Source organism: Stenella coeruleoalba (assembly GCF_951394435.1).
Source record: "Stenella coeruleoalba genome assembly, chromosome: 3".
In the NCBI taxonomy this organism is placed as follows: domain Eukaryota; kingdom Metazoa; phylum Chordata; class Mammalia; order Artiodactyla; family Delphinidae; genus Stenella; species Stenella coeruleoalba.
In genome coordinates this window covers 30,635,133-30,661,320 of record NC_137148.1, presented here as the reverse complement: position 1 = coordinate 30,661,320, position 26,188 = coordinate 30,635,133, and the positions used below count along the sequence as shown (strand labels likewise).

Sequence of the window (26,188 nt, the reverse complement as noted above, 5' to 3'; positions counted from 1 at the left end):
TGGAAAAGACACCTCCAGAGAAACTCTTTTCAACCTCCCTGGAGAAGCCCCTATCAGGCACTGCTAACCAATATTTTTGCCACCAAACTCCAAGGAATAGATTCTTGAATTCATGTGACATAACACACCTAAAGAAAGCACCGAACACTGACTGGACCTGCACATCATCTGGCGACCTGAAAGTAAAGATTTCCTGGAATTGAAGCAGATGACATCTGATAAGACAGCTTTCCCAAGATATCCAGAGAAACCCCCTTAGAAGTTTGTCACCAAACCTTTGATGATGACATAACGCTCCAGACGATCTCCAATATCTATGATCTTGATAACATATGGACTTTAGATAAAAAGTACCAGAAAGTTCTCCCTCCTACCTCTCCTTGTTATTCCAGTGTGATCTTAATAAGTTTCTAATCTATGTAATTTCCTTCTGATGTGAGACACTACACCCAAGAAAGGTCCTTCCTGACACTGAGGGACAAAAGGCTGCTGAAACTAGGCAGCCTGACATTTAATCAGTGATGCTTTCAGAGAAAAATCTTGTGATCAAATGTAAAAAATGTAAATGTAAAAAATTTACAATGTAAATTTTATTTTACATTTACATTTACAATGTAAATGTAAAAAATTAATAAACAGAAACCTCAATTAAATAGAGTTGGGATACCAGAAACGGAAACCCTGCAATGATAGCAGAGCTCAATTGGAATAATAAAGACTTCTCTTCTTTCCTGGCAAGGACTCATCAGCCAGTGAAAGGCCATGCACTCTGTTTAGCCATCCAAATTTCCTTTTCACCCCTATAAAAAGGTTCTCCTTCCCTTGCCATGCAGGAACTTGAGCATGGCTCACCATGGTTGCAGACCCCAAATTGTAATTCTCTGCTGATCCCGGATAAACCCATCTTTGCTGAAGAAATACCTGGTAGTGTATTTGTTTCAGGTCAACGGTAAGTATACTGACAAAATAGATATATTTCCTCAATGGCAAGGAGAAAAAAAAAGGAAAAACATATAGATTAAGAGACATAACAAATAAACAATGATGACTCTCCTCAGAGTGAGTCAGATACCATCTGGATACTGATTTTAACAAACTAACTGGAAAAATATGTATGGGGGCTTCCCTGGTGGCGCAGTGGTTAAGAATCCACCTGCCGATGCAGGGACACAGGTTCGAGCCCTGGTCCAGGAAGATCCCACATGTTGCGGAGCAGCTAAGCCCATGTGCCACAACTACTGAACCTGCACTCTAGAGCCTGTGAGCCACAACTACTGAGCCCATACTCCGCAACAACAGAAGCCACCGCGATGAGAAGCCGGCGCACCACAACGAAGAGTAGCCCCCGCTCGCCACAACTAGAGAAAGCCTGCACGCAGCAACAAAGACCCAACGCAGCCAAAAATTAAAAAAAAAAAAATGGGACAGTTGAAGAAATATGAATAATGGGATATTAGATGATATTAAATAATTACTGAAAAAACTTTAGACATAATAAAGATGTTCTGATTATGAGAGAGAGAAAAGGAGAGGGAGAGGAGGAGAGAGAGAAAGACCAACCTTATCTCTTACAGATTCATACTGAAATATTTACAGATGAAATCATATGAAGTCTGGAATTTGTTTTTAAATAATCACACAAGGTAGGTAGATGGGATGGGGAGAAGGAGGTTTACTAGAAATGTAAATTATATAGGAAATAAGAGTGGCCTTATGTAGACAATTGGTAAGGTTCAGAGATAAATATATGGGAATTCCTTTCAGTATTCTCTGTACTTCTGTGAATGTGTAAACATTTTTACAGTAACTAGTTTAAAAACAAACAAAAAAGACCAGCCAGTCACCTTCTTAATCTCTGACATATTTCCAAAAAGTTGAAATACATGCAGGGCAAAGGCAGGACTGCAAAAAAAATTAGTTAACCTAACAGTACAGTTAGAAGCTCTGATTATTAATGTGTAAAATAACTTGGAGTATTTTTTTAATTATATATATTTTTAAAGATAAAATTTATTTGAAAAAATATGCATATCTAAATAAAACATGTGTTAAACATGAACTATCTCTCAGCTGTAAAAATTTCCGGACTTAATGATAGGAAAGCTTCCTTTTAAGTATTTACAGTCTATAATTTTTTTCTTATTTACTTAAAAACATGAAAATTAGTAAAATTCTTTCCTGATTTCAGAATAAAAATATCAAAAGTGTGATTTAATAAAAAGTAGGTATAATATGAAGAATTAGATGGAAATGATTTCTTAAGGCAGCAGTTCTAATATTTCGGTTTCAAGACCCTTTACACTCAAAATCTTTTGAGAACCCCCCAAAATGTCTGTTTATATGAGTTATTTGTGTCAGTATTTACCATAGCAAAAATTAAAATTAAGACATTTTAAAATATTCACTGTTTACTTCATTTAAAATAATAATAAACCCAATGTATTTAATACAAATATTTTATGGAAATGATATTTTCAAAAGCAAAAAATTTAGTGGAAAGACTATCACTATTTTAAAATCCTTGGCTATTAATTCTATCATTTGTGTTACTTCTGGACCTATTTCTATTGATTGATGTTTTCCCCCTCATTATGGGATGTATTTTCCTACTTCTTTACCTGTCAGACTTCTAGAAAAAGGTAGCTTAATTATAAAGGGAAAGCAAGATAATTTTATTCTTTCATTCATTCACAAGCAAGTTTCATTCATTCAACTATCAGTTTTTAATAAGATATTATTAAATCTTTTTTTACAATAAGATAAAATGATTTAATCTTATACCTCAAAATGTTTACATTATTAATTTTTAAATAACATAAATATGAAAATATAATCCATAAATCTAAGTAATATAATCTTAGAGCCATACAGTAACTATCTTATGTTCATTTCTTATCTCAACATCCACCTAAAAAATGAACTCAGGCCTCTTACTGATATAGAAATGAAGCTAAGGGTAATGAAAAATTTTCCCACACCATAACAAAAAAAAAGTATTTGAGTTTCATTTCTTTCTTTCACTTATAATGTTCCTATATCAAAGAAAGAGGTTTTAAAGCCAACAATAACAATGGCAGTAAGTGTTCCTATTTTAAATGAAATGCAATGGTTATTTTGACTGAACAGAAAAGTAATGTATTCTCCTTAATGTCTATAGCTTTGTGATACCAGTTGATTATATAATTGGCCTTAATATAAATATATCTTATTAGTTCACTTTTCCATGAGAGTCCTGTTATTAAGGGAGAAGAATTAAATTTTTAAAACTTACTGTCTTAGTGCCATGCTTCAGCGTTATCTCATGCGAGTCAGGGATCTTTTGGACAGGATTCTGAAAACAGAAAATTCCATGACATTGATGAGTAATATAACATATTTGGGGGAACTACATACCACACTCCCAGGAAATTTAATTTTTAAAAATTGCATCACTGACTTTTTAACACAAAACTTTAAAAAATAGGAAGGAAAAAGTGTGAGTGTGGGACTTCCCTGGTGGCGCAGTGGTTAAGAATCCCCCTGCCAATGCAGGGGACACAGGTTCGAGCCCTGCTCCGGGAAGATCCCACATGCCACGGAGCAAATAAGCCCGTGCACCACAACTACTGAGCCTGCGCTCTAGAGTCCGCGAGCCACAACTACTGAGCCCATGTGCCACAACTACTGAAGCCCGCGCGCCTAGAGCCTGTGCTCCGCAACGAGAAGCCACTGCAATGAGAAATCCACGCACCACAATGAAGAGTAGCCCTCACTCGCCACAACTAGAGAAAGCCCGCGTGCAGCAACGAAGACCCAATGCAACCAAAAATAAATAAATAAAAATTAAATTAAAATATTTTTTAAAGTGCAAGCATATCTTATTTCTGCACTTCTAGATAGATTACAATTGGTCACTTTGAGCTGATAATAAATTTATCTTAAATCTCTAAAAAGATAAACCTAAGATATTCTTTAGGTTGTATGAAACATAAGGTCCTCCCTATATGGAAAATTTTTAAAGTCCTCTTTTCACTGGTACTTGGGCATACCTTAAAGTACTTAATTTATAACACACAACAAAATTTGCACAGGATAGATACATACCTTTTAACCCATAAAAGATTAAAAAACAAAAAACTGATATTCAAATGGTACAAATAAGGAACAGAGTCATTCACTGATTCATCGATTCAGCAGGGCTTTATTAAAGTGAGATTATACCAGATGCTAAGTGGCGTTAGACACAGCCTCTACTCCTCTCTCCTCCCAAGAAGCATATGGTCTAAGAGGGAAACATCAATGACTCTACTTCAATATAATACATGTTATGTTACAAAGGGTATGGACAGAATACTGAGGGATGAAGAAGATGGATGCATAAATCAGACATAAGAAGCCACACACTGATCTTTTAAATAAGAAGTTTCATTGTTTAGTCAAGTCTCCATTATCCAAGAGCAGGGTAGTTATACTAAAATTCTACAGCCATTACAAATTCATGTTAGGATTATCTTGCAATCCACTTAATTAAACACGTTCAGGGAATTCCCTGGTGGTCCAGTGGTTAGGGCTCTGCACTTTCACTGCCAAGGGCCCAAGTTCAACCTCTGGTTGGAGAACTAAGATCCCACAAGCCATATAACACAAGCCACGTGGCATGCCCAAAACAAATAAACAAACAAACAAAAACGTGCAATCTACAGACTTTGGTCCCTAACTTCCCTCTTTCTTTAGGATCCTTGATGAACCAATCAATCACTAGTTCTTTCTATTTTATCTTAAATCTTTCCCCTACCATGGCTCTTTCTCCTCAGAATATGAACAATTTAAGTACGTCCCATATTGGGACTTCCCTGGTGGCGCAGTCGTTACGAATCTGCCTGTCAGTGCAGGGGACGGGTTCAATCCCTAGTCTGGGAAGATCCCACATGCTGTGGAGCAACTAAGCCCCCATGAGCCACAACTACTGAGCCTGTGCTCTAGAGGCCATGGGTCACAACTTCTGAGCCCGCATGCCACAACTACTGAAGCCCGCGCACCTAGAGCCCGTGCTTCACAAGAGAAGCCACTGCAATGAGAAGCCCATGCAACGCAACGAAGAGTAGCCCCCACTCGCCACAACTAGAGAAAAGCCCGTGTGCAGCAATGAAGACCCAACGCAGCCAAAAATAAATAAACAAATTTATATTAAAAAAAAAAGTACATCCCATATTAAAACACACACACACCCCAATTTCGCCCAGGTTTACTGCTATACCACTATCTTTTCCTTTACAATCAAGCTTCCTCACACTACAGTTTGCACTCATTGTCTCTACTTTCTTCCACCCCTCTACCTCTACCACTTTGGCATCTGTCATTTAATTCCCAATACTTAGCACAGTTCTTGGTACTTAAAGGACTCTTAGTAAATATTTCTTGAATGAATAAATAAGTCACTATAAATGTCCCAGGACACTTTTCAGAACTTAATCTGCACGTCTGACCTTTCATCAGCATGATAACTACTTAACTATTTCCTCCAACTTGAAACTATTCTTTCTTGGGAGGAAACAGCCTTGACAAAAAGCCAGAAAATCTAGGGTTTTAAAATCAAGCTCTGACACTCATTAACCTTGTCATAACCTCAGGAGAGTAATGACTCTCAGTTTCCTCATTTGCAAACAGGATAATAGCACCTGCCCCTTAGGTTACTGTGAGGTAAGTGGTTTAAAGCTCATAATACAGAGTTCGGCACAAAGTAGGTACTCAATAAATGACAGCCACCATTTATTCTAAGGCTTACCTCCTGTCCCTCTTGTCATATTATCTTAGTCTATTTCCAGGCTTCTCTTCCTTTTTACTTGGCTAATTCCTACTCACCCTTTAAGACGCAATTCAGATGTGACTTGCTCCTGGAAGCATTTCTCAACATTTCAAACTCTGGGTTAAATGACCCTTCCATGCACTCCCATGACACCCTCTCCTTGTCTATCACAGAACCTATCATAATACATTGTAATTTTTGACCGGTCTCCCTCCACACCACTCCGTAACCAAACTCAAGAGATGCTTCTTAAAGACCGTGTATATATATCGTCTCTGGGTCCCCAATCCACAAAACACCTGGTATACGGCAGACACAAGTGTTTTTGGAGTGTATTAATGGCCCTTAAAATGTCTATCTCGTAAATCACATTAGATTATTTTTAATTTACCTCAAACATTCATGTTTATGTCCATAAAGAAGATCCGGTAGGTGCTATCCATCAGGTGAGCCTGGTGAGTCAGAGTCATATTTTCCAAAAGTGAAAACCTTTGAAGACCAAATGATTCTATCCCAGACTAAAAGCAAATGTAAAGTTGCAAGTATAGAGAAATAAAGGCAATTTTGTCTTAAACTATTTGCATCTGAGAAGTGGCTATAGTTGATTACCACCACGGATCAGTAAAGAAGGAGATCAGGAACCAAGAGGCACTGAACAAAAACACTTACCTCATAGTAACCCAAGGAACTGCTGGAGAATTTGCAGTTTATTTCAAGACAAAGACATTACACTATGGTTTAATATGTTTTGGAAAGTCCTGCACACAACAATATTGGAGATACCAATATTCCAACACAAATTCCAAAATAATTTAAAAGTTGAACAAATGGATTCTGGACTACCCCTACATTAAATTATGTAAACCACTGCTCCCTTTGCAGTTGACAATATTTGTAAGTAATAAAAACTCATATAAACGTGCTAAGTACTCCTGAAAGAAACAGGAGAACAGTTCAAATGTTTTACTTAAAGAAAAATCTATTACAGTATCATTTCATAACCAATTCCTTTTTCATCACTCAGGAAAGAAAAACACTGTCACCAGAAGGAAGGATGAAAATTATTTCACTGAATTCAATGCAGAACGTGCCTATATACAGACAATTTCTGACATTTAAAGAAAAAACTTACAAGAATACAGAACAGCTCAGTATTTACATTAGGAATGAATTAAATGTTTAAATAAGTATTGTTTAAATTTAAAATCAAAGTTTTACTGGAAATCATGTAGGGCATAACTCATAAAAAGCCCATATAATTGGCACAACTAAATCATCTAAAATAGTAGCAATCCATCTTTTGGTAGCATATCACTTGATGGTGACTGTTCTTTTTCCAGAACTTTTACTAATGACTTTTTGAAATATGGCTCAGTGTGAAATTTGCTGTAACAGTAAAATATTTTCAAGATTTCCCTGCCAGGGGACATCATAAACTACAAGACTTCAAATGAAGTCATTTATTACCAAAATTCATAACAAGAGCTACAGTCTTAATGGAAGAGAGGAAAAGATACCAGTTTTTGTTTTGGTTTGGTTTTAAATGCCAACCAAAGGATTATTTCCCAGGCTCTTTCGTTTACCCCAGTAAGAACAATGATAGCAAACATATCTAGAATAACATGAGCAATTCCATCTGATATACTATACATACATCCTTGTAGTGTTTTTCAAAAGACTTGCAAATCATTTATTACCTTTCTGGGGTAATATGTCATAAATTTTAGAAGTTATATATGTATAGTAGTATGAGTCAAAATAAAAAGTCTACTCAGTAATAAAGATCTACCACGAAGTGGCTAACAGTTGGGACAGAGAATGGGGATTTCCAACCAGGAGTTTGAAAATGAGTGCCACTTTCTCCCAGAAACCACTTTGGAAAGAGTTACCAGTGCAGAACAAAAAGCAACCAGAATTAGAGTCCATTCTGGTGTAACTCTTAAAATTAATTCATTTATTCACTCACTCACTAATCACACATTCACTTAACAACATGTATTATTTAATTATATACTACATACCACATACCAGGAACTAAGTTAAAGATAAAAAGACCAATAACAAAGACTCTGCTCATGAAGAACAATCAGTCCAGCAAAGCAAAACAGACAGGTAAACAAACAGGCAAACTAAAATGTTTCAGATGCTATGACAGAAGGATACACAGGGTTCAGCGTTCAATTCCACTGTGCCTGGGGAAGTAGAGAGTGATTAGAAAAGGCTTCATACAAGAGATGTCTGAGATGCTTTTGGAAAAACAGAAGTTCCCTAGATGAATGTGGAGGGCATCTAGGCGAGAATAAGATGAATCTTGACACTTTCTGATTTGCAAATATTTTTGCCTGGCTAGAGTTTAAATTCCTGGGCAGGAAAAAGGAGAAGGATGTGTGGTGTCGGGGCGGGGGCGGGTATTTTTTTTTTAATGTTAACCCAGAGTTCATTATGAGCCAGATTGTATACAATGCCAAGAATCTGCAATTTAAGCTCTGAGCCATGTAGAGTAATTTGATAAGAATTGAGATTTCAGAAAGATCACCGAGGCATCAAAAGACACAATTAACACGGTGAAAAGGCAACCTACACAACGGGAGAAAATATCTGCAAATCATATATCTGATATGGTGTTAATATCCAGAATATATTTAAAACTCCTATGACTCAACAACTACAGTGAAAAAAACCCAATTCAAAATTTGGCAAAGAACTTCAATAGTTATTTCTGCAAAGAAGTTATACAGATGACCAACAAGCATATGAAAAGAGACTCAACATCACTAACCCTCAGGGAAATGCAAATCAAAACCACAATGAGAGGGCTTCCCTGGTGGCGCAGTGGTTAAGAATCCACCTGCCAGTGCAGGGGACACGGGTTCGAGCCCTGGTCTGGGAAGATTCCACATGCGCGGAGCAACCAAGCCCATGTGCCACAACTACTGAGCCTGCACTCTAGAGCCCACAAGCCACTACTACTGAGCCCGCATGCCACAACTACTGAGCCCATGCACCACAACTACTGAAGCCCGTGCATGCACCTGTGCTCCACAACAAGAGAAGCCACTGCAATGAGAAGCCCAACCACCGCAACAAAGAATACCCCTGCTCGCCACAACTAGAGAAAGCCCGCGCGCAGCAACGAAGACCCAACACAGCCAAAAATAAATAAATAAATTTATTAAAAAAAAAACAAACAACCCACAATGAGATACCACTTCATACCCAATGCAAAAGCTAATACTTAAGGGAAAAAAAGAAAAACAAAATAAGTCTTAGCAAAGATGAACAGAAACTGGAACACATACACTGCTGGAGGGAAATGGTGCAGCTGCTATGTAAAACAGTATGGTAGTTCTTAAAAAAACTTAAACAAGAATTACCTTATGATTCAGCAATTCCATTGGTGTATATACCCCAAAGAAATGAAAAGCAGTGTGTCAAAGAGGTGTTTGTACACTCATGTTCAAAGCAGCTTTATTCACAATAGTCAAAAGGTAGGAGCAACTCAAGTGTCCATCCATGCATGAAGGAACAGTGGTATAAATATACAGTGGAATATTATTCAGTCTTAAAGAGGAAGGAAATTCTGACACATGCTACAACATGGATGAACCCGGAGAACATTATGCTAAGTGAAATAAGCCACTCACAAAAAGAGAAATACTGTATAATTGCACTCATCTGAGGTATACAGAGTAGTCAAATTCATAGAGACAGAACGCACAGTGGTTGCCAGAGTTTGGGGGAAGAGGTGGAAATGGAAAGTTGTCGTTTAATGGGTATAGAGTTTCTGTTTTGCAAAAATGAAAAAGTTCTGGAGACTGGCTGCACAGCAATGTAACACTACAGAGCCGTACGTCTTAAAATGATTAAGACTGGGACTTCCCTGGTGGCTCAGTGGTTAAGAATCTGCCTGCCAATGCAGGAGACACAGGTTCAGTCCCTGGTCCAGGAAGATCCCACATGTCGTGGAGCAACTAAGCCTGTGCACCACAACTACTGAGCCTGCACTCTAGAGCCTGCAAGCCACAACTTCTGAGCCCACACGCCACATCTACTGAAGCCTGCACACCTAGACCCCGTGCTCTGCAACGAGAAGCCACCGCAATGAGATGCCTGCCTGCCGCAACTAGAGAAAGCCTGAGTGCAGCAACAAAGACCCAACACAGCCAAAAATAAGCTAATTAATTAATTTTTAAAAATAAAATAAATTTTAAAAAATGATTAAGACTGTAAATTTTACATTATGTGTATTTTTCCAAAACTAAAAAAAAATTTTAATAGATACAACACACATAAGCAAACAAAAAAAGATTAAAAGATGCATACTCTTATGCCTGAATACTTCTCAATACTCTAATAAATGTTAGGTAAGTGTCAAAAAAAATCATTTATCCAATGTTTAAAATCTTCCTCCAAAAATGTAAAGTTACATGTCTAAAATATTGCAGGAAGGAAAGACAATTTTCTAGGTAAATCTCACAGCTGGTTCCAATCCTTCAATTAGCAGTATTCCCAAACCACTTCTAAATTACCTTCAAACCATTTATGCCCTATTGCAAGCTGAAATCTTAGAGAACATTTCTTAGTAACATGACTTAAGAGCACACTGTTAGATAATTTTTATACTTGTGTGAGGGCCGAGAAACTCGAAAAGGATAGTTCATTCTTATATTTTATCAGAAATCACTTTTTTAAAAAAACACGACATTAGCAATAAACACAAAGATGACAATTTTCTATGTTTATTTATCATAAAACAATGGCAGGTAATTAGCCAACAGGATTTATATCAAATGACATTTATTTTCAAAGCTACCATGAAAATACACCCTGTCATTTCCTAACACCCTAAAATTTTATGAATATGTCAGCTTTTATTCTTATTTGCTCTCTAAGTTCAAAGACTTGAAATCTAGACATGACTCTGACGTTAACTGCCACTTGTAATCTTCACTCAGCCATTTAACTGTATAGAACCTCAGCTTTTCCACTTGTAAAAGTGAAAAGAGTTGGACCAGGTAATTCATGACATTCTATGATGACACGGTCTACCTTAAACTCACATCTGGAACTAAGAACACTACCCCATGTCCTTCCCTGACTTCCATCTTCTTTACTTTACTCCACACTGCTCACTACCATGATATTATTCTTCCTACTGCATTTCTCACTGAGAAGCTTCAATGTTTCTCCACCACCTTTAGTCCCGATTGTAACTTCTCAGAGCATCACACATATTGTTTTAGAAATTTTCATTTGTAGAATGTTATTCCAGGTTAAATTTAGAAAAATTAATGTTTTTAAGAAGTTTCTGGTCAAAGGGTACAAACTTTCAGTTACAAGATAAATAAGTTCTGAGGATCAAAGGTACAGCATGGTGACTACAGTTAATAACACTGTGCTGTACACTTGAAGTTTGCTCAAAGAACAGATCTTAAGTGTTCTTGCCATACCAAAAAAAAGAAAAAGATGACTGTGTGAGGCTATGGATGTGTTAATTAAGTTGATTGTGGTAATCATTACACAATGTATACATATATCAAACCATCACATTATACATGTTAAGTATCAATACATACAATTTTTATTTGTCAGTCATGCCTCAATAAAGCTAGAAAATAAATATCATTAAAAAAACAAAAAGGTTTCATACATAATCAAAAAGCAGATCATTTCTCAAAAGATATTAATCTCTAAAGAGCCTATCAATACTCCTATCATTTGCAGTGGTATTTATTTTTCATTGATTACTTATCAATGTAGGCATTAAGATCCCACCCTTACCCACATAATTAACCACTCCAGGCAGGAACAGAAGAACAGAGGTTGAGCTTGCCAGAATTAAAAAGGAACAACCTGGCTTTCTAAGACCCCTATAATGAAACTCTCCCCTCCCACTTCTTTACCCCTACCCAAAAGAGAAGGCTTTTCTTTACAACTATAAAGGAAGAGGGAAATTTTCACCAGCTCAGACTGGAGTCCCTGGGTTTCACCATTTGTCCTATTCCTAAAAAAGGCCTACCTCCACCATGTCAGTGGCAACAATGTACACACCATTCTCACATCTTCACAACTTGAACTAATTATCCCCTCAAAACTTCAAGTCCTTAGCCTCTTATCTACAAAGAATAAGAATTTGTTATTCTTATGTTCTTATGTTCTTATGTTATGTTATGTTATGTTATGTTATCTTATGTTATGTCATATGTTATGTTCTTATGTTCTTATGTTATTCTTATGTTATTCAATGATTCTTCTGGGAAACAAAACACTTTTATAAGTGGAGTAAAGATTAATACAAACCTTAGTCTGATAGTGCCACTGTTCTCATAGAAGCCTCTCTAATGCCTTGCTACTCAAAGTACAGTCCAGGGGATTCCCTGGTGGCGCAGTGGTTGAGCGTCGGCCTGCCGATGCAGGGGACATGGGTTCGTGCCCCGGTCCGGGAAGATCCCACGTGCCGCGGAGCGGCTGGGCCCGTGAGCCATGGCCGCTGACCCTGCGCATCCAGAGCCTGTGCTCCACAACGGGAGAGGCCACAACAGTGAGAGGCCCGCGTACCGCAAAATAAATAGATAAATAAATAAAAATTAAAAAGTACAGTCCACAGAGCAGCACCAGGGGCATCACCCAGAAACTTGTTAAAATTCAGAATGTTGGACCTCTCTAAGACCTACTAAACCAGAATCTGCTTTTTAATAAGGTCCCCAGGAGACTTATGTGCACATTAAAGCATGAGAAGCAGGGAGTTCCCTGGTGACCTAGTGGTGAGGATTCCAGGCCTTCAATGCCGTGACCTAGTCAGGGAACTGAGATCCTGCAAGCTGCGTGGCCAAAATAATAATAATAATAAAGTATGAGAAGCAAAAGTTTTCTGAGATTACCACTTTACTGCAACACAAGTTCACCAGTCCTATTACAGCTTGATAGTATATTGTCTGAGCTACATTTTATACCTTAAGATAATTTCTATAACCTAAAAAAAGATACTCAACTGGAAAATCTTTTTTTTCCATTTGTTAATTTTTTATTACCCCGGAACAGGAAGACTAACATGTAACATGTTTCTTTTATTTTATTGAAGTATAGTTGATTTACAATATTGTGTTAGTTTCAGGCATACAGCATAGTGATTCAGTATTTCTGCAGATTATACTCCATTATAGGTTATTATAGGATAATAGGTATAATTCTCTGTGCTATACAGTATATACTTGTTGCTTATCTATTTTATATATAGTAGTTTGTATTTGTTAATCCCATACCCCTTATTTGTCCCTCCCCCTTTCCCTCTGCTCTTTGGTACCACAAGTTTGTTTTCTGTATCTATGAGTCTGTTTCTCTTTTGCATATACATTCATTTGTATTATTTTTTAGATTCTATATATAAATGATATCATATAGTATTTGTCTTTCTCTTTCATTGGAAAATCTTGGAAGTCAAATTTAACTTTCAATTAAGCAAAAATCTTACTCTATAATTCAATTTTCCAAACTGCCAGGCAACATGGGATTTTTTTTCCAATTCATACAACCATTCATTCAACAGGTACTTAATAAAACTCATATTGTTTTAAAGAGTCAAGGCAACAGCAGGACAGGAATCTGGATTCTGTTACTTACTAGTGGTAAGAATGAAAAAATCCCTTCTTCATAGAGCCTCTATTTCCTTAACCATCTACTGTATATAAATAATAATAATAATAGTAACAGCTAGCATATACATGCATACTATGGGCCACGCACTGCTCAAGGCACCACATATATACTAAGTAATTTAATCCTCACAACAACTCTCTAATAGGTCCTATTATCACCCCATTTTAAAGATGAGGACACCGAGGCAAAGAGAGGTTAAGTAATTTGTCCACGGTCACATAACTGGTAAGTGACTGAGAGGGAATTTGAACTTAGAAGTCTGGCCCCAAAGTCTGTGCACGTAATCATTACAACATAATGCCTCCTCTATAGTAACACTTACCCTGTTAGCTTCGCAGAGCTGCCGTGATGACCAAATGAGTTAATGTGCCACAACACTTTATAACTACAACCCCATTATAAGTAAGACATTATTACGAGACTATGGCTATAAAGGTTTTATCCTGAAAGTACACGTTTGAGACCAGGTATAAAATGCCTTGAGATAGAAAAGTTTCACCAACTTTCAGAATCTTAGATATGCAGTGCAGAATTAGTTCAACATGGGTTATACACTGTAGTATTTTGAGTTATGTTTAAGATTTCATAACTGTTTTTTATAAAAATCGAGTTATTACTTGGGCAATCTTTTGATATTCAGTTAAAGATGTACAGACTGTACTAATTTTGACTACAAAAAATGTCAAGGTATCAGTCAAATTAGTGAGAATTAATTTATTTGGAAAAATAAAAGAAGCTTGAGACATAATAAATTTTTATCATATTCACCTCGTACTGAGAAAAAATATATTTTAATCCTTCTCCCCTACTACAGCTCTCTTGAAAACTAACACTGCAGAATAGATACCATATATTATTTAATGTAACTCTGCATACATGCAAAAGCATGTATATGCTTCACAACTGTAAAAGGTACAGTGAAAATTAAAGGCATCCCCAAAGCCAATCTGTATAGATTCTCTTGTATTTATTCTACAGTCCTAGCTCTAGCAATTCTACACCCTATTCATCCCACCAAATATGGAACAAGTTATTAACACTCCATCATATTTTCCATAATGTCTAAAGCCACCACTAATACAACAAAATATTTTAAATTGCTCTTGGGCATTTCTTGCTAGAGAACAAAAGCAGATTATTTACTTGTCATCTCCTCACTAGTCTGTAAAATCCTTGAGGACAGATACTAAGTTTTATTTAATTTGCATCTTCAGTACTTAGCACAGTGTCTGACATACAGTACATGCTCAAATATATTCATTCTTAACTAAAGATATAAATCACCTAGTAATGACAGTTTGTTTTTAAAAGAAAATTAACATGAAATCCATGAGAAAAAAAAAATACACAAGCAGAGTTTATCCATCGTCTCTAAAATATGGGGACGTATTTATTAACTATTTATATCTACTCTTAAACATTTTTCTGTATCCTCAAGATAAAACATTCAAGGCCACAGACAGACTTACTGTAAGCCGTACCTAATAAAGCCTAAGTGTCAGGTACTATACGCTAAACACCAGGAAACCCCAAATAAGGAAGACACAGGCACTGTCTTCATAGAGCTCAGGAACTACAGAAGGTGCACACTTGTAAACAAATAACTATCACAACAATGATCATTTTATCATAGCTGTGAAAGTATAATAATAGGAGAGTATCCTATGTCAAATCATACACAAAAAGTAACTCAAAATATACCAAAGACCTAAATGTGACTAAAACTATAAAACTCGCAGGAAAAAAAAAAACCATAGGAGTAAATGTTCACAACCTTGGGTTAGGCTACTTAGATATTACACCAAAAGCACAAGCAACAATAGAAAAACCAGACAAACTGGACTCCACCAAAATTTTAAATTGTTATACTTCAAAGTACACCATCAAAGAAGGTGACAGGACAACCCACAGAATGAAAGAAAATATTTGCAAATCAAGTATCTATAAGGTCGGATCTTAAAATCAAGTATCTATAAGGTCGGATCTTAACAACCGGCACCGCGAAACAGAGGAAAGCTTCAAGTGAGCTTTATTAGGGAGCGCTCCTGGGCGAGGTTCACTGGTCCGAGAGAAAGGGGCCAGAGAAGTCGCACCCGGGCGAGTGGGCAAGATTTTATAGGGGAAGAAGGGAAAGCAGTGTGGTGCATCTGGGAGGGTGCAGGGTATTCCTTATTTGGTGGTCTTTTCGGGTATCCTGGGGGACCGTTAGTCCCGCCCCTCGAAAGGAGGGAAGGCGGGGCCGGGTGCAAAGTCCCCAGGTCAGTTCCTGGAACTGGGTGGTCCGGAATGTCTCCAGGTCAGTTTCTGGAACTGGGTGGTCCGGAGAGTTTCAGTCTGATGCAACCTGTGAATCTGATTGTGTTCCCCTGCCTCAGGCCAGTTGGCCTTACAGTATCTAAGAAGGAGTTTGTGTCCAGAACACGTAAAGAACCCTTATAACTCAATAATAAATAAACAAATAACCCTACTGAAACAGGCAGAAGAGCTGAAGAGACAATTCTCCAAATAAGACATACAAAAGGCCCATAAGCACATGAAACAACGTTCAACATCATTATTCTTTAGGGAAATACAAATCAAAACCACAGTGAGATACCACATCACATCCACCAAGATGGCTATAATCAAAAAGACAAACAATAAAATGTGCTGGTGAGGATGTGGAGAAATTGAACCCTCACAGACTACTGATGGGATTGTAAAATGGTGCAACTACTTTGGAAAACAGTTTGGCAGTTCCTCAAAATGTTAAACATAGAGTTATCATATGACCTAGCAATTCTACTCCTAGATATACACCCCAAAAAACCCAAAAACATACATCCGTACAAATAATTCTAGACAAATATTCATAGTAACATTATTCATAATAGCCAAAAAATATATACACTCAATGTCCATCAACTAATGAATGCATTTTTTTAATGTAGTATGTCCATATAATAGAATATTATTTGGCAATAAAAAGTAATGAAGTGGGCTTCCCTGGTGTCGCAATGGTTGAGAGTCCGCCTGCTAATGTGGGGGACACGGGTTCGTGCCCCGGTTCGGGGGGATCCCACATGCCGCGGAGCGGCTAGGCCCGTGAGCCGTGGCCACTGAGCCTGCGTGTCCGGAGCCTGTGCTCCGCAATGGGAGAGGCCACAACAGTGAGAGGCCCACGTACCGCAAAAAAAAAAAAAAAAAGTAATGAAGTACTGATACATGCCACAACATGGATGAACCTTGAAAACATTATGCTAAGTGAAAGAAATCAGTCACGAAAGACTACTTACTGTATTATTCCATTGATATGAAATGTCCAGAATAGGCAAATCCATACAGACAGAAAGTAGATTAGTGGTTGCCAAGAGCTGGAGGAAGGCTAGCAGAGGGAGAATAGGGAATGAAAGTAAAAGGCTACAAGGTTGCTTTTTGGAAGGATAAAAATGTTTTAAAACGAGTTAGCAGTGATGGCTGCACAACTAACTCTATGGTTATACTAAAAGCCACTGAATTGCATATCTGAAAATTATGAATTTGAGGGTATTAGTTATATCTCAGTAAAGCTGTTATAAAAATTTTTAAATAACAGAGGAGTATAACTGATACACAAGTAGCATAAGGAAGGAGGTATTCAACTCTCCCTTTGTCACTGAACGCTTTTAAAAGGAGAAAATGCACTCCTTTCACAATGAGAAAAATTGGACCCTGCAAAATGAAAAGGTTCTTCATTGATGGAGACAGGTCCGTCACAACGTTACCCACAGGGGCACTATTTACATAGACTACCAAGAGAATGGAGTTGTACTAAGTATTGACCAGGGTCCACACAGAAGGAAAAGCATGCGGGAATGCATGAAAAGAGTAGTCATATTCAAAGACTGCTAATAGCTTGTATGGTTGGGGCATGAGACAAGTGTAGGAGAGACAACTGATGACCTTGAGAAGGAGAATAGGTCACAACCAGTGGTAAAGGAAGGCATACTGGTTAAACACATGTATTCTGGAGTAGATTTTCCTAGATTTGAAACCTGGCTCCACCGTTTACCATGGCTTTGGGGAAGTTAGTGCCCCTGAGTATCAGTTTCCTCATCTTCAAAAGAGGATAATAGAAGTAGGAGGATTAAATGAGTTATTTCACTTTAAGCGCTTAGAACTTTGCTGTACAAAGGAAGTATCCACTTACTGTCAGCATTATTGCTGGGCTCTAGATTTGAGCATACACTCATTTCTTTATCATAAATCAAACAAAAGGGGACTGCAGATACCGAACTGTGGCTTAACATTGAATTCCTGGTTTGTTAGAGCATCACTTTTTTTTTTTTTTTTTTTTTTTTGGCCACAATGTGTGGCATTTGGAACTACCTGGACCAGGGATCAAACCCGTGCTCCTTGCAGTAGAAGTGCAGAGTCTTAACCACTGGACCACCAGGGAAGTCCCGAGCATCACTTTTTATGAGAGTAAAAATCAAGACTATGCCATTAACTCCTTCATTTAATTAAAAAAAAAAAATTTAAACCTCATTTGTAGTGTTCAAGGTTCTGCAGCATGCAGAGGCAAAATTACTATCCAACAGCTATCTGAATCAACTTGGTGGTCTTAGTCTTATTTCAAATTCACAATTAGCTGTACTTCCAGCACTCAGCACAAATAGCATGAACAAAATGTCCCTCCAAATAAGAATCAAGGTCTATAGAAGAATTTTTTTTTTAAAGTAAGCTCTGTTGGTGCTGCTTAAATATTTACTTATATGCTATTTTATCAATTTAGCACTTAAAAATATAAAATGTACTCAAATACAAACTTTATAATCTTGGTAACAGGAAAGTACAATTCTACTAAAAGACATATCAATACAGGTAAATATTAATGATTTTGTAAAGATTCTTTAAAAGCACTTTTTTGAATTAAAGCACTAAGAAATCTTTTTCAAAATTGACATATGCAAATCCTCCACTTTTACCCATGTAAATAGAAGGGGTGAAAGGTCAACGGAGATGTTTCACTTTCAAATACTGTGTTTATACCTACTAACCTGAAAAACTGCTTCTTTAACATCTAGAGGAGTGCAAAAAATAATTACATGACCTTTGCTCTTAAGAATACTTACTAGTTGGGAGACAGAAGAAAACAAAATGAGATCAATAAATAAAGTAACTCAAAGTAAAACTTTAAAGTAATAAACTGAGAGTAAAAAATGGCGGGGGGGGGTAGAATTTAATTACACTGCATGCAATTTCTTTTTTAAATTTTAAGGTAATAGATAAAGAAGATGTGGCACATATATAAAATGGAATATTACTCAGCCATAAAAAGAAACAAAATTCAGTTATTTGTAGTGAGGTGGATGGACCTACAGTCTGTCATACACAGTGAAGTCAGAAAGAGAAAAACAAACACCGTATGCTAACACATGTATATGGAATCTAAAAAAAAAAAAATGGTTCTGATGAACCTAGGGGCAGGACAGGAATAAAGACACAGATGTAGAGAATGGACTTGAGGGCATGGGGAAGGGGAAGGGGAAGCTGGGATGAAGTGAGAGAGTGTCATGGACATATATACACTACCAAATGTAAAACAGATAGCTAGTGGGAAGCAGCTGCATAGCACAGGGAGATCAGCTTGGTGCTTTGCAACCACCTAGAGGGGTGCGATAAGGAGGGTGGGAGGGAGACGCAAGAGAGAGGGGATATGGGGATATATGTATGCATATAGCTTATTCACTTTGTCATACAGCAGAAACTAACACAACACTGTAAAGCAGTTATACTCCAATAAAGATGTTAAAAAAAAATTTTTAAGGTAAAATGAAACATACATAAAACACAGCCAAGAGGTGAAGCATATGTAGGAAGACATAAGAAACCGGAAAAAAAGAAATGAAAGCAAAAGATAAAAAAGAGGAGGATTACACATAGATAAATAACAAGTGAAGGACTTTGGCAGGCCCAATTACAATAGTATTAACAGGACTATGAAGTGTAAATAATGCAACCCACTGAACGTAAGATCAAAAATACAAAGTGTTAAAAAAAACTACGGTGTTATAAGCAGAGAGAGTCAGGGGGAATAAAAGAAGAAGAGGATTTCATTACTTCATATAAAGTACTGATGATAGTAAAAATCCTTGGGTAAAGGGGAAAAGAAGTTTTGAGAAAGAAGATGTCCAAGGGATTGTTTGCAGAAATGAACAAGGGTTCTGTGAATCCAGAAGATAAGTATATGGCTGTAATAAATAATAAAGGATACAAGGGAGAACATAATAACTTTTTTTCATGATTACAAGATAAGTAGTCAACTGAAAAGGAGACCTAAATTTTCATTAAAAAGGGCATTAAAAGGTTTGACTAGGGCTTCCCTGGTGGCGCAGTGGTTAAGAGTCCGCCTGCCGATGCAGGGGACACGGGTTTGTGCCCCGGTCCGGGAAGATCCCACATGCCACAGAGCGGCTGGGCCCGTGAGCCACGGCCACTGAGCCTGCGTGTCCGGAGCCTGTGCTCCGCAATGGGAGAAGCCACGACAGTGAGAGGCCTGTGTACCACAAAAAAAAAAAAAAAAAGGTTTGACTAAAATATCTTAAAATGAAATTTAAATTTTTAAATAGTTTATTTAATCTTTAACAAAAATTAAGTTGTAACTACATCAAATCTCAGAATACACTAAATCTTACAATCCACAAAGAATGAGTCAGGTATTACTTTATAAGAAGTAGGGAGTAATTTTTCCAACTAAAATTTAGACAACATAAAATGACATCACACCGAGTAGCCCCTGCTCACCGCAGCTAGAGAGAGTCTGTGCACAGCAACGAAGACCCAATGCAGCCAATAATTAATTAATTTTTTTAAATGGCATCACAGACTATACAGGATCAACTTTGGCAGGATCATTAAGGGGGCTGTTTTTGCAAAAAAAAAATTCAAAACCTTCGTGAATTTTCTCCAAGGCTCTTAATCCCCTAATATTCAAATCGTTTTTCATCCTTGTCAATTTTCTCTTTTTCAATTAAGAACTGGTCTGGGACCTCCCTAGTGGCTCAGTGGTTAAGAATCCACCTGCCATGCAGGCGACACAGGTTCAAGCCCTGGTCCGGGAAGATCCCACATGCTGCGGAGCAACTAGGCACGTGCACCACAACTACTAAGCCTGCACTCTAGAACCTGCGAGCCCACAACTACTGAGCCCGCGTGCCACAACTACCAAAGCCCGCATGCCTAGAGCCCGTGCTCCACAACAAGAGAAGCCACCACAACTAGAAGCCCATGCACCACAATGAAGAATAACCCCCGCTCACCACAAATAGAGAAAGCCAGTGCACAGCAACGATGACCCAATGCACCAAAAATGAATAAATTAATTAAATAAACTAAAAAAAAAAAAGAAGTGATCTAACTTAACTAGATCCTCATTTGACAATGGCTTTGAGTGAGGGACCTCCTTAACATCACTTCCATAGACTTAAATTTTACATCTGCGAGATTTGCAATTCACTATATATCCATTATATTGATAGAAGTTTACCAGAATTTAATGCTGAATACTTACATTTTAAAACAACTTGTAATTTGAGGAGACTACAATCAGTCAGATAAAAAGTACCCTCCTGCCTTCTTCATTGCACTTAACTGTCCTTTGTATTGTCTGCATATTGTCTGCATCTTCCCCACTATACACTAATTACTGAAAATAAAGAAAATGGTCCATACTAGCAGTCATTCACATTGCAGGTGCACAAAATAAAAACCCTTGATTAGAGGGAAAAAGGACCCATACTATGGACCATTCTCAGAAGGCACCTGAGAGGATACAAAAGCCCACCTAGAAATGGGAGCTTAAAAAGGTCTGCAGAGTTTTGACAAGGGAACTGTGGTAGGACTAGCCTGGAAGTGTAAGAGTGGAATATTCCTCCTGAGATTCTAAAGGTTAACTGTGACTATATCAGAAGTTGGCTTTGATTCCATGAAATGTCTAGGGGAAAGAGAGTAACTATAACCAGAGCCAAAGATGGTCATTCATTCAACAAATATTCCTTGAGTATCTACTATGTGCCACGTACAGGTCAAGCCACTGGGGATACAACAGTAAAAGAGACACTGTTACTGACCTCAGGAAACTTAAATTACTGTGAGGAGAAAGACAATAAACCAATAAACAAAACTGTCAGATAATGGAGCACCATAAAGCAGTGGGATGGAGGTGGAGTACGTATATAAGGTAGTCAGAGAGGTAACACTTGAACAAAAATCCTAATGAAATGAGGGAGTCATGAGAAGCTCTGAGTGTTATTTCGAGTAGAAGAAAGACAAATAGAAAGGTTCTATGAGGGAACAAGCATTGCTGTTCAAAGAAAAGCAGAAAAGTCAACATGGGTAGAGAAAAGTGAGCAAGACAGGAGTGGAAGGAGATCAACTCAGAGAGATCTGCAGAAGCCAAGTCATGCAGCACCTTACAGATCAAGGCAAGGAACGAGGATTTCTTAACAATGTGATAGGAAGAAATTGCAGAGTTTACTGACAGGAAAGTAACAAAGAAAGCAGGGACGTGACAAGATCTGATACGTGTTTTTTAAAGTTTGGATTACTCTGGTGATCAGAGATATAAACCTTCTTCTTTGACCTTACAGACTTAAATTATAAAGAAGCTATCCTTAAAATTCCTGCCATTAAGCCTTATTCTATACAGGAATCTGTTAGTGATTTTAAAAGCTTAAAGATTAAAAAACAGGGCTTCCCTGGTGGCGCAGTGGTTGAGAGTCCGCCTGCCGATGCAGGGGACACGGGTTCGTGCCCTGGTCTGGGAAGATCCCACATGCCGCGGAGCGGCTGGGCCCGTGAGCCATGGCCGCTGGGCCTGTGCATCCGGAGCCTGTGCTCCACAATGGGAGAGGCCACAATAGTGAGAGGCCCGCGTACAGCAAAAAAAAAAAAAAAAAAAAGTTAAAAAAACAAACTTTATACTACTGTCATAATATTCTCAAATCACAAAAGAATAAAGAATTTTTCTACATTATTCTTCAAAAAAAAAAGGTAATTACTCCAACATTAATCTCAACCTAAACCTCACCTGTTCCAACTTTTAGAAGACATTGTTTATAAGATTCTTTTTTTCCTTCCACTGTAGAAAGGAGACAGTTGAAAAAAATGGATTCACGCCAAAAGCTAAAATGCTTCTACTGCCCCCTGGTGCCCATCTTAAAGAATGAAGACCTTCCCACATTAGTTTGGAAATAGTAATGAACACATTCACTGGATTTTGGAATAGAGCTTCTAGCATCCTCTGCTGACAGAAACTTGCAGGTGTAATTAAATTGCTCTGTTTTAAAGAACACTAATTTTCCTCTGAAGTTAAAATCATTAAGTTTCCTCACATTGTTTTTTAAAAACTTTTTTCTCCAGTCAGCTGCAATTAAATTAAAATTGGTCAATAATCAAATATTGGTAATGATGAAAACAACGTTAAAATCCAGCAGTTTTGAGTACTCAGTATGTGTCAATCCATATGTTAAGTGTTTACAGGCATCATGTCATTCCTCATATAGATCAACTCCTGAGAATAAAAGAGTTTTTGTCCACTTTTAATTCTTCAACCTTTGCCTATGCATGAGGGAAAGAGACTGACTGATACAGGTGGTTGGCAATGACCAAGGCCAAGGGATGAGAAGCCTCAGCCCAGAAGTCAGGGAAGCACAGTGGTGACCCAAATTGGACTCTCCACCACAGAACGTGCCAACCAGGGAGTCAGAGAAAGCTCATGGAAAACAGGTGCTCACAACTAAAAAGTCACTGCTACATCTAGCCTTTAGTTACAGTGATAAAAAAGCAACTTTCAATTTTCTGTAGGAATGAGAAATGGGACAGCAAGGATAATGAAAATCCTCAATAATCCCAGAGTTTCCATTTGATTATGTTACAACTTTCTTTACCTTTAAAATAAAAATTAGAATTATGCACATATAATAGATATGGTTTAAAAAGCATTTTTCACCTCTTTCCTGACTCTATCCCTTTAATTTTTGTTCACTTATTCAGTTCAAAGCAAAATAATAATATACGTTCAAATACTCACTAAATACTTCTAATTACTTAACAGTTGGTATAGTTTGGCAAAGTTCAATTATGGTTTGCATACCATTTTCATTTGCATTCTATTTGAAAGAACAATTTTATTACCGCTGTAGATAAGTAAAATGGAACAAAGGAAAAATGAGTGAAAAGCAAGCTTGTCATCAAAAAAAAAAATTATGACAAACAACATTAACACTTCTAATCCAGTGACTTCAGCAGCAACACTAAAGCAACTACTAACCAGCAACTGAAGTAAAATGCATATTAAAAAAAATAACCACAATCAGGAGCTATAGTTCTTAATGTAAAACAATCAGTATGTTCTCTGGTAATTTTCCTTCCAATTCTAGTGCTATCAAGAGCTCATTTTTTAAAAGTCTGTGACTAGAAGAGGGCACAAAGAACTATTTGGGTGACAGGAATGTCCTGTATCTTGTTTGGGATGGTGGCTACACCTGGTGTATACAAAACTGTCAAAATTGTTCAAACTGAAACCTTAAGATCTGTGCACATTACTATATATAATTATACCTCAATCAAAACAATCACATTTTAAACTTTGTGGGACTGTTTTAAGAAGAGAAAACTACAACTTTATTTTGCCTCATTTAAAAGGTAGGTTCATAAGCAATTATAGTCTATACGATTAAATTAACTAATCTCATTCAACTGTGGGGCAGTTCTTACAATTATTAAACTATTATGTAACTAAATTTTAAGCTTAGGACAAGGCATATATAATGGCTGTTACAAAGCAAGGTGTCTTTTTGCATTTTCATGCTCACATTTTTTCTGTTCAGTCCTCTACCCCAACTTCCATTTTCCCTGTAAAAACTAGGGATTTATATGTCAAAAACAGAAAACACTCTCAAATGTCATAAAATGAGGTTTTCAATTATAAAAACCAAACACATTCAATTCCAACTGACAAATATTTACTCTATGTACTACATTAAAGGCACTACACCAGAGGTTGCAAGTTTTTAAAAACTAGTGTACTATTTATATACAAATCCCTGTACCTAAGGTCACCACAAAGGATTGCCAAGGAGAGGCACAGTAGTTAACACAAGAATACAAGTAATGATTTCACAAGAAAAATAGCTTAAGTTTGTTACACAAGGGAGAAAACAGGCCTGGGAAGTAGCACGTGTAGCTAGCATCCGGAGAGGCTGTTTGAAGGAAGTCACGTTTGAGATGGTCTCCAAAGGCTAGACAGAATTTTAACAAGCAGAAACTGGAGGAATGGGAAGGAAGCATTACCGTTTTGATCAGTGTCCACTCAAAACTAACAGACTCTTTTGTCAGAGAAAATTAATGGGCAAATAGGAATCGGTGAGGTCTAATACATTTACAAATCAGGCCTTCTCTATATTATCCTATCTTAATGAGAGATTAGACATGTCCTTAAAAAAAATCTTGAATTACTGATAAAGCCAGTGCTAAATGAACAATGAATTATATGTCAGTTGTGGGAAATAATAAAAGAAAGTGGGAAGGAGGTAAAACTCTTTTAAAAAAAAATGACAATCATAAATTCAATTGAGGGAAAATTGCTTATTTTGTTTACAGTTATAACTTGCTTCACTAAAGAAGCACATTCTTCTAAAGTAAAAGCATTTAAAATGTACTTTCTTTGTTAAGATCTCTTACTGGGAATGCTTTTGTAAAGTTAAAAACAAAAATCCATTCCTATGCCTCCATTTCTTTATGAACGTTTCAAATATCCTCTATATAAACGAACTTAACATGTATAGTTGAACTTGACTAAAATCTTAGCCAAGACTAGTTTTATGGAATCTCTCCTTAACAAAATGAACCATAAAGATTGCACCTCATTCCAGAAGAAATAAAAACAGTAGAATAACTAAATAGCAGGATGAAACAGGAATTCAAATGAAATCCATACATGCTAATATAGTAACCAAATCCTAGCACTTTAAAGATTGCATTAGTAAACATAAACTATGTCTTTTGAGACTTTGGAGAAAGGCAGCTAATATGTTCACAATGTGCAAAATGAAATCAAATAAATAGAGTATACATATGTATGTCATATCGATACAATATTAAAGGACTATTCACAATGCCTAAAAAGATTTAAAAAGTAAATAATTTGCAATTACTATAAGTGAAAGTACCAAGCACTGAGTATAAATTCATGCACACTACATAGTTGCTAGTTGCTGCCCCCATCATCCATCCTTTGTAATGGAAGCATTGAATTTTAGCTAGAATCCTGGATCCCTAAAGTAAATATTGTATTTGTCATGTGACAGAAAGATACAAAGTTCAAAATGAGTAGCCTTCTTTATCCCTTCTGCCTTCCTGCTGACAAAACTGCAAAAATAATGGCTACAGCTAAAGCATCCATGTTGAAGCCCACACATTGATGATGGAAGAACAAAAAGACAGAAGATCTTAGATCTGTGATATCCTGGAGCTTAGATCTGTGATATCCTGGACCTGCAAACTAGCCCTGGTCTATTTAATTCTTTATTTCATTTATGTAAGACAGAAAAAAAAAAAAACTTCTAGCTGTTTAAGTCACTGTTATTTTCCATTTTCTGTCACCGGCAGCCAAATCAATATGTACTAACTGATATATAGGTTCACCACCTAACAAAGGCTCAAAGCTCAATGCCACTGGCTTCCAAGTATGGGAGACAGCACAGTAATGTTAAAAGCACAGACAGC

General features: G+C 37.1%; 1 protein-coding gene across 2 annotated transcripts in view; it reads right to left on the bottom strand.

The window, feature by feature from the left end:
• The window catches only part of WDR70 (WD repeat domain 70), a 308,244-nt gene that overhangs the window by 250,671 nt on the left and 31,385 nt on the right, over positions 1–26,188 (bottom strand). For both annotated transcript variants that reach the window (XM_079916599.1, XM_079916598.1), the window contains exon 6: positions 3,272–3,331. In XM_079916599.1, coding sequence (XP_079772725.1) covers positions 3,272–3,331 — 60 coding nt within the window. The remainder of the gene's footprint in view (positions 1–3,271; positions 3,332–26,188) is intronic.